Here is a 9,541-nt window from a genome sequence, read left to right as displayed (position 1 = left end):
GAGAGGAGGGGCGGGGCGCGGGGCGGAGCGAGCAGCGGCGGATTGGCGGGCACGCCCCCTCGCCCGCGGCCCCCTCCTCGCTTCTCTCCACTGCCTCCTCTGGCTCCCCGGTCAGAGGGCCGGAGCGAGAAGATGGCGAAGACGTACGATTATCTCTTCAAGCTGCTGCTGATCGGCGACTCGGGGGTGGGCAAGACCTGCCTCCTGTTCCGCTTCTCAGAGGACGCCTTCAACACCACCTTCATCTCCACCATCGGTGAGGGAGGGGCCGCGGCCCGGGACCGGGGAGAGAATTGGGGGGCGGGTACGAGGGGACGGGGAGAGGGCGGGGGGCGCTTGGGAGCCCGGGAGAGGAGATCCCGGGGACTGCAAGGTGGCGGGGGCACTGAGAGGGGCGAGGGCGTTTGAGGGAGAGGGGCGAGCGGGAACGTGAGGCTAGGGCGAAGGGGTAACTTGGGGGCAAAGGAAGGGGAAGGGGAACAGAGGAACAAGGACTAGGGGTATTGGGGGAACGAGAGGGTTTGCAGACTGACAGGGAGGGGTCTTTGAGGGACAAAATGTGTTGGGGGAAGACGCAGGAAATCTCGTGTAGAGAGAGAAGGGGATAGTGGACGTGCAAATGGATTAAAAGACAGGAGAGGAAGGAAATGTGAAGGGGGAAATAAGGGATGGGGCAATGAGAGGGATGTGAAGTAAAGGGACAGAGGACACAAGGGACAGAGAGGTGAGAACCAGGCAACTGGAAGGGAATTCAGGGGAATGAGCGGTCAGGAGGTGAGGAAGAAGGGGACGGCTGGCCACAGGAGGTCTGGACCGAGATGTCGTAGGAGGGGGCAGAAGAAAATTGTAGGTGGAAGAAGAGTTCAAGGGATCAGAGGGCGGAATGAGGATACTTGGTGGAGAAAGTAAAGGAGATCTGGGTGTGAGACAGAAAGGAAAAGAGGAAGCAACATCATAGTAAAGGGAGGTTGAGCAGAGAAGACAGAGGAGATGGAAAAGAGAGGAAATGGAAAGTAGTGGGGCGCAGGACTTGCTCCAGTAACTGATTACCATGTTCTCTTTACTTCCTTTGGATCAAGTGCAGGAGAAAGCAAAATGTGACTAATGATGGAATAATGTCTGTAGAGCGTTAATTTGTTCTGTGAGTGTTAATGGATGTTAAGGGAATTGGTGACTTTTGGAAATGATGTGGTCAGGAAAATATGGTTCACCTCTTTACTATGATCTCCTGAGAAGCAAGACTTCTCAGTATTTTAAATCCTTGGGTATGAATGTTTAACAACTTCTCAGCCAAGGAATTGATCTTATGTTCTACCTGCCTCCCTGTATATTTTGCTTTGGTTCTAATTATTGTTAAATGAATCACAACATGTGATACACCTCTAAGTTACTTCCAATTGATTCAAGAGTCTTTCTGATCTTGGCTGGGAGCTGTCCTTTCTACTTTTGTACTGGAAGACCCTGTGTTCAGGTAACAAAATCTCTTAACTTACCATAAACTGAAGACCAAGTCAAAGCTGGTTTTAAGCTGTCTTAGAAGTGACCACCTTGACATCATTTCTCCTGTTAAATAGCTGCAGGTTAATTAAATACCTTAAGAATATCTCAGCTTTTGGTTGTCTTGGTGATGTTTCTGGCCTCTAATAGTGGCTTATTTAGGCATCTTTCATATGGTTCTTAGAGCATATTTCCCCATGAATTTCTGGGTTGGGAAATAATAGAGAGCTAGTGCTTTGGTAATACGTGTGTTTAAATATTTGTGTATTTTTAAAAATAATTTATCTTTTTTTTAAAAAAGAGTATTTGGTGTAGACCACTCTTTAAGTATTAGAAAAGGCTATGGTTTGTTTGCTCATTCTGGCTTCTTTCATATAGCTTGAATGGTCTAAAATCTCCTGGGTGTTATGATGTCTGGGCTTAAGGAAGTTTGAATTGCAAGTTCTTGGCAGTCAGTCTTGAGTGGGACTTTTTCTTTTCTGAAAAAGCAGATTTTAAATGTCATCTCTAAAGTATATTCCTAAGATTTGGTGGTAGCTGCTGGTACAGCAACTAAAGGGCGTTAATTTTTGACACTGGTATTAATTTCAAAGCCTCAAATAATGACTTTTCATTGTTGAATGCATACTGCAGTACAGATGGTAAAGGATAATTTCTAACAAGTTGAGTGGGTGTCCTTTTGTCCATTCTGTATTTGAGCCTCCCAGAAGTATCTCCTGCCTTGAAAGTAAGTGAATCTCACTGATGCTGTTTTTGTTAAGCTTCTTGGATAACTTGCTTGTTTGTGATAGCTTTATTCATTTTCTGTTTTTTCCTTAATTTTTGTCCCATGTTTCCTTTAAGGGTGTCTGCTTCCTTTTAAAATAGTACCTTTTAAAAATTACTTTTCATTTTGAAGGGTTCAAGTCTATCAGTGGATTTCAAAAAATGATGGAAATGAGGTTCTTTGGAGGGTGACAGCTATGAAGGCATGAAAACCAGTGCTCTGAAACAGATTAGAATAGGAAGTGAACATGAAAAGGAGGTGAATCTCATGTGAGATCTTGGTCTTTATATTTTCTGTGAGGTGGATGTGGTAAAAAGAGGCTGTGAGCTGTGTCTTCAGTTGACGTGGAGGAGGGGAAATCCCGTACCTCTTATTTAGCCCCAGAGCTCCAACAGGAAGTGGTAGCACACTGCCTTCAAACAGCAGAATTTATATACCTGAAACCTAATGCTCTGCAGTCAAAATTAAGCTGGGAAAATAAGGTGAATGTTAGCATCATTCTGGTTCCACAGACTCTTCACTGATTACAAGTATAGATTTTGGGTGTTGACATCTCTAGCAGCCACTCCCTGCATGCCCCTCACCTCATTCCCAGGTGATCTGAAGTTATTGAGGTGACAGCCCGTCTCCTCCCTAGTCATGAAGTACCTAAGTGTGTAAGTTCCTGTGCTTTTCTGACTGGGTTTTGATGAGGTCTGCCACAGCATTGCTGACAACACTTGATAAGCTCTGTGTCATACGGGAAAGATGCATTTCTTAACGCCTGGGGTTTGTGTGTATGTGTTTTGGTAGATATGTATAGGTGTCTGTTTCTTCCCATGAAGATACATTTGAAGTCTTAGTTTTGCTTTGTCAAAGTTTTAGTAGTTTTAAAAACGGGAATCTGCCATCTTTCGACACTGTTTTGATAGGGGTTCTGTCATCAAGAAGGGAAGGAGACAATTAGTCATTTTGATTCCAGATACAGTTGTCTCACAGATACTTTCTTCTTCTCACTTCTCTAAGATCTTGCTATTGCTGGGGTCACACTTGTAACCCCAGCACTTTGGGAGACTGAGGTGGGAGGATCACTTGAAGCCCCAGGTTCAAGACCAACCTGGGAAACATAGCGAGACTCTGTCTCTACAAAAATACAAAAATTCACCAAACGTGGTGGTGTGTGCTTGTAGTCATAGCTACTTGGGAGGCTGAAGCAGATCACTCGAGGCCAGGAGTTTGACACCAGTCTGGGCAACACAGCAAGACCCCATCTCTACAAAAAGTAAATTAAAAAATTAGCCAGGTGGAGTGGTGCACATCTTTAATACTAGCTACTCAGGAGGCTGAGGCAGGAGGGTAACTTGAGCCCAGGAGTTCAAGGTTATTATAGTAAGCTATGATTGCACCACTGCACTCCAGCCTGGGAGACAGCGAGATTCTGTCTCTAAAAAATAAATAGATAAGTAAATAAATAAGGTTTTGCTATCTTCTCCGATATCGCAGGTCCCTTCAATTTTCTTTTTGCTCTTTGAGGGGTGGTGGAAGGTAGATTTTATTTTATCTTACTTATTGAAGATCTTCTAGGATATCTGTCAATAATTTAGTTAACTATGAAGAAGGGATGTTTTATCCATTTGAAATTATTGGTCCAGTGCCTAGGACCAACCCGCCTTTCAGTTCAAATGTTTGAAAATTGAATTTTTTTTTATTGGCTCTAAAAAACCCTATGTAATCATAATTAACATTTAATTGGCTAGAGTGGCTCACGCCTGTAATCCTAGCACTTTGGGAAGCCAAGGCAGGCGGATCCCAAGGTCAGGAGATTGATACCATCCTGGCTAACACAGTGAAACCCCGTCTCTGCTAAAAAATACAAAGAATTAGCTGGACATAGTGGCAGGCACCTATAGTTCCAGCTACTTGGGAGGCTGAGGCAGGAGAATGGTGTGAACCCGGGAGGCGGAGCTTGCAGTGAGCCGAGATCGCGCCACTGCACTCCAGCCTGGGTGACAGAGCAAGACTCTGTCTCAAAAAAACAAAAAACGAACAAACAAACAAAAACACATTTAATTAAATGCCTGTAAAATGTAACATAAAGACAACTAGGAATGATAATACAGTCAGCTATAGATTATATTTCCTATGGGAAATGGATGCATTTTAATATTGATATGAGGGCATACCGACATCTTGAAATGGCTCTACACAGAAAAAGGTGCTGGCTGAACAAAAAGAGATAACCCAGCCCTGTCCTCTTGACAGGACAATCAGAGCTTCTTCCCTTTGCCATCTCTCTCCTGCCCTGCCCCCTTCTTCCTGTTAGGTATTTCCTGAGTGGTTTCACTATTTAGTATAGTCATAGCTTAATAGCAGGAAGAGTCTTAGATATTATCTACTTTATTCCTGTCCCAATTTTATAAATAAAAAAAATGAAGGTTTGACACCCTGAAAATTACACAGCTGATTATAGCAGATCCTGTAGCGAAACCCCAAATTCAAGTCTGTGTCACTTTTCACAACTGAGCTGCTACTATTCCTAATCAGTATGATTATCCGCATTAATTCAAGTCATCACCTTTTCCAGGGAAGAAGTAGAGTTTGCACATACGCCTTTATGTGAAGGAAGTTGAGACATTTCCATTTCGATTAGCCAGGGCTGTTCAGGTGAATAGCAAATGTTACTACAATGACTCTGAGTTCTGTTGGACTTTATACTGGAATAACTCAGTGCATAGTAGTCCTTTGCCCTTTCTTTCTGTGTCTATAATTTCAGATTAGGAGAAGAAAGTGTATCCCATCATTAGAATTTCTTCCATACATAAAGTAACTAATAAAATCATATGAATGGGGGTATGTCGGTAATTGTTGCAGCTTAGTCTCATCAGAGTACTTTTAGACATTTTATTCTGTAACATTGGATATTTTTCTTGGGTTCACTTTCCTTAAAATCTGGGGTTGGCACACTACAGCCCATGGGCCAAGTGTGACCTGCAGTCTGTTTTTGTGCAGATCACAGGCTAAGAATGGTTTTTATATTTGTTTAAAGGTTGTTAAAAAATAAAGCAATATGCACAAGAGACCATATGTATCCCACAAAGCTTAAAAATATTTACTAACTGGTTCTTTGTAGAAAGTTTGCTGATCCTTGCTTAAAATTAAAAACTGTTTTTGGTTGGTAGCATTTCAAAGCTTTTATCAAGACTTATTGACTGAAAAACAAACTTTGTCATATTTACATTTTTATCCAAGATGATATCAACATTTGGCTGAGCATAGTCCAGATATGTAGAGCAAGTTGATTTTCATTTTCATAGTTGTTTTCCTTGGTTTCAGCTTCTCAAACAAAAATATGCAAGGAACATGCAAGTTCAAATTGAACATTTTGTACATAAAGCCTTATTTTAATGTCATTGTGTTCTTTCAAAGCTGCCAGTAGATTTCCCATCTAAGCGATAGCTTTGATAATGACTTTGGTTCAGAAAAAGTTGAATTTAATACTTGATCATAAAGGGTTAAACTCATCTCTTCAATCCATGTTCTAGTGAATGAAAAAAGCCTTCCTACATGTAAAGGATGGACATGGGGAAACTAAGTCTTGGGTACAAATATGGATCGGTCTGAAGAATGTGTACTTTAATGAAGAGCTTCACCAGCTGTTCTGCAGGCAGCAAGTCAGGGAGGAGGTTCTCTTGGCAACAGCAGCGAGATTGTTTGGATCCACTGAGAAAAGCTGGAGGGAAATAGGTTTAGGTATTGTTTTAGAGGTAAATAGTCTGTGAGGACAAAGAAAAATTTAGCAGTATATTTTTGAATTGAATTCCATAACTGAATCTGAAAAGAACCATAGATCCTGAAGTGGATGGGTAGGGAGCTGTCGGCCTCAGGTCGGCTCTAGTCTAGGTCCTCCTGTCTGCGCCCAGCTCTGGACATCAGCTCTCCTGTGTGTGTTAGAACTGTTACTTGAGAATATTTTGCAGGAATAGAATTTTCATAGCATGAGAAGAGGGTTGGGGTGAGGATGGGGAAGTAGATTTTAGGTGGCGAGTAATGTGGGGTATGATATCGCTAAGCTTCGGAAATGCAAGTAGCCATAGAAACATAAAAAGGGAAATTCAAGGTAAGATTGTAGATTCTTACTGCCTAGGTTAGGGGTTGCAAACTCAATTGGGTCTGGTGGGAACTATGAATAAGGGGAGTGGACCAGAATGGGAAGCAGCAGGGTGTGATGTGGACCCTGGATTGTATGTATTCCCCTCTCTGAGGTAGTGGCTGCTTTTTATTTGCAGCTTTACCATTGCCATGCTGGAAAATCATCACGTATTTCAAGATTTGCTGAAAATTTCTCATAAAAATTGAACTTTATGGGCAATTAATAGAAACAAACAAAAAACAACGTGAGAGTTATTACAGTAAGGGCCAAACAGACATGTCTGTGGGCTAGATGACGCCTGTGAGCTACCAGCTTGCAAAGCAGGCATGGCCATCAAGGATGTGTGCTGGTTCCAGTACTTTAAAATAGATCCTTTATCAGAGCTGGTATTGACATGAAAAAGCCTTAAGTTATTTTCATTTTACGGGCAGATGAAGTGGACTGGCATGTTTGGCATTATGGAGATAGCATGTTGAATTAAGAGCCACGGGGCATCTGCTCTTCTAGCTTTGTGGGCTTTGGGGAGTCAGTTATCCTTCTAGGGCCTTAGTTTCTTATAACATAGTGTAAGAATACTATGTCTACCTTTCAGAGTTGCTGTGAGCTCCTTAAGGCAAAAATCAAGTCATGTTCACCTTTTAAATCTCCAAGGCCTGTATTAAATGTCTACACACTGGATGAATGAATGGATGAAGGGATGAATTGTGAAAGCCCTATATGAGCTGTAAAGCATAGCTTGAATTTGTTACTCTTCTCTTTCACAATATTGTAGATTATTAGATGATATTTGAGTTAAGATGAAAAGTGTTTAATTTGGACTCTTAACACAGGAATGTTACTTCCCCCAGTACAAAATGCTATATATCTTTCCATAATCAGTTTTAAAGGGTTGTTTTAGATTATCAAAGATATTTCACTTATCTTTCAGTCTCCATAATAAGCTGTTTTAACACCAGCTTCCAACCCCCCACTAACATAAATACCAAATAGAAAATGAGTGAAATCACTGGGTTTGCATTATAAGAGCCATTTCAGCTTTGTCTCTGCCCATTAGCTTCAAACAATGCAACAGATGCCTGTTAACAGTTTCATGCCCATTTTTAATTAGCAGATGGAGCTGTGTTTGTGTCTGTGTTCTGCCCAGCACTCATTTGAGTGACAGGGTAGTGAGTGGATTAGACCTGGACTAGGCGTTTGGGTTGAATAAGGCCAAATTCTATTAAAAAAAAAATTATATAAACATTTTTATATAGACCCCTTGTGTATCTCACTGGAATAGCATATGTCTGTAGTGTTGATGTTTATGGTTATGTTTTATTCTCATCTTACGGGAAAAAATGATCATTAGTCTTGAAACTGTCATGAAGTGGCTTTCTTTTCTTTTTCTTTGCTTTTTTTTTTTTTTGAGACAGAGTCTTGTTCTTTTGCCCAGGCTGGAATGTGGTGGGGCAATCTGCAGCCTCCGCCTCCTGGTCTCAAGCAGTTCTCCTGCCTCAGCCTCCGGAGTAGCTGGGATCACAGGTGCACACTATCATGCCTGGTTAATTTTTTTTTTTTTTTTTTGAGGAGGAGTCTTGCTCTGTCACCCAGGCTGGAGTGCAGTGTCCGGATCTCAGCTCACTGCAAGCTCCGCCTCCCGGGTTCACGCCATTCTCCTGCCTCAGCCTCCTGAGTAGCTGGGACTACAGGCGCCCACCACCTCGCCCGGCTAGTTTTTTGTATTTTTTAGTAGAGACGGGGTTTCACCGTGTTAGCCAGGATGGTCTCCATCTCCTGCCCTCGTGATCCGCCTGTCTTGGCCTCCCAGAGTGCTGGGATTATAGGCTTGAGCCATCGCGCCTGGCCAATTTTTGTATTTTTTATAGAGACGAGGTTTCGCTGTGTTGTCCAGGCTGGTCTCAAACTCCTGAGCTCAAGTGATCTGTCTGCCTCGGCCTCCCAAAGTGTTAGCATTACAGGTGTGAGCCACCGCACCTGGCTGCAGTGGCTTTCTTTAAAGACCCATTTCAATATTTTGGCGTAGTATGTTGAGGAATATGCAAAGCTAGGATGAAAAATATCAATCCTGATGGATTGATAGTGGCTGCCAGGAATGCTGTTTTTTGTTGAGTTCTGAGGTCCCGTCTGAGCTCTGCAAGGCTGAGGGCTGTGATGGATTTCTAATGTCTGCCATGGATAGTAGGGAAAGAGAGGGAGGGTGGCAACTTCCTACACATTTGCTGTGTTCTAAAATGATTAGGTAGCTATTTGCTGTCCAATATGTTATGGCTAAATTTCAGTATTAGTAATATTAGTAAATAATTATTAGATATAGTATGTCTGGAGAGGTGCCCTTTTCCTATGTTCAGTTTTGTGTTTTGGGATTTTTCTTATTTCGAGTTGAATTAATAAGAACCTGAAAGGAGGTAGGTACATGATTGTCCTTAGAGGAAGAAATAAATCTACTTTTCAAAAAAAGTTACTTAGCTGCTTGGGACTTCCTTTGGGAGGCCACATAAAGTGGTGGAAATAGTTTGGAAACCAGGTTCTCCACAGCAGCTCAATTAGCTGTGATGAAAGTATTTTCTTGCTGTCCTACTTGTGGCATTTAGCGTTAGTTTAACTAGGCACTTTGGTATTTACGTGTTACTGTAACTTTGGACATTTTCCAGGGAGCTCCCATCTTCCTCAGCCCAGAATTTTAATTCTTGGCTCTCAGGGAAAGTGCTAACACTCTGCTTGTTATCATGTTCATCATATTTAGGCTTGCTACCTCTGAGAAAGCCTGGATAATGGTACTACTTGTGGTCTCGTGACAGTAGTGCAGGATTTCAAAGCACTTTGCAACAGCTCAGTTGGGTATGGAATCCCACTTCATCATGATAAAAACCATCCACAGAGCTGTTAAGCAACATGTAGTATTGCACGGCCTTCCGCTGGCAGAGCTAGGACTGGCGTGGCTTCCCATATCTCATTATAATTTTGCATATTTTGGCGAAGAACTTGGCGGTAATTATTTTAATAAATCATAGATGTTATTCTGATGTATAAAGTGGAAGGACAGTCTCTGAAGATGTATGGTCAAGTTTTCATGTGAAGTATTGGATGATATATTAGAAGTTGAATTGTAAATGCATTTCTTCTGCAATATTTGTTTATCTGGAATGGAT

The 9,541-nt window shown here is 42.0% G+C and overlaps 1 protein-coding gene across 1 annotated transcript in view; it reads left to right on the top strand.

Annotated features, from left to right (window-relative positions):
- Window positions 1-19: 19 nt before the first annotated feature.
- The window catches only part of LOC105488949 (RAB8B, member RAS oncogene family), a 76,728-nt gene continuing 67,206 nt past the window's right edge, over window positions 20-9,541 (top strand). Inside the window, exon 1 of the mRNA XM_011753488.3 lies at window positions 20-256. Coding sequence (XP_011751790.2) covers window positions 133-256 — 124 coding nt within the window. The 5' untranslated portion in view covers window positions 20-132. The remainder of the gene's footprint in view (window positions 257-9,541) is intronic.

This window comes from Macaca nemestrina, chromosome 7 (assembly GCF_043159975.1).
Source record: "Macaca nemestrina isolate mMacNem1 chromosome 7, mMacNem.hap1, whole genome shotgun sequence".
Lineage (NCBI taxonomy): Eukaryota > Metazoa > Chordata > Mammalia > Primates > Cercopithecidae > Macaca > Macaca nemestrina.
The sequence above is the reverse complement of the archived record's forward strand: the minus strand, read 5'-3'. Positions and strand labels throughout refer to the sequence as shown.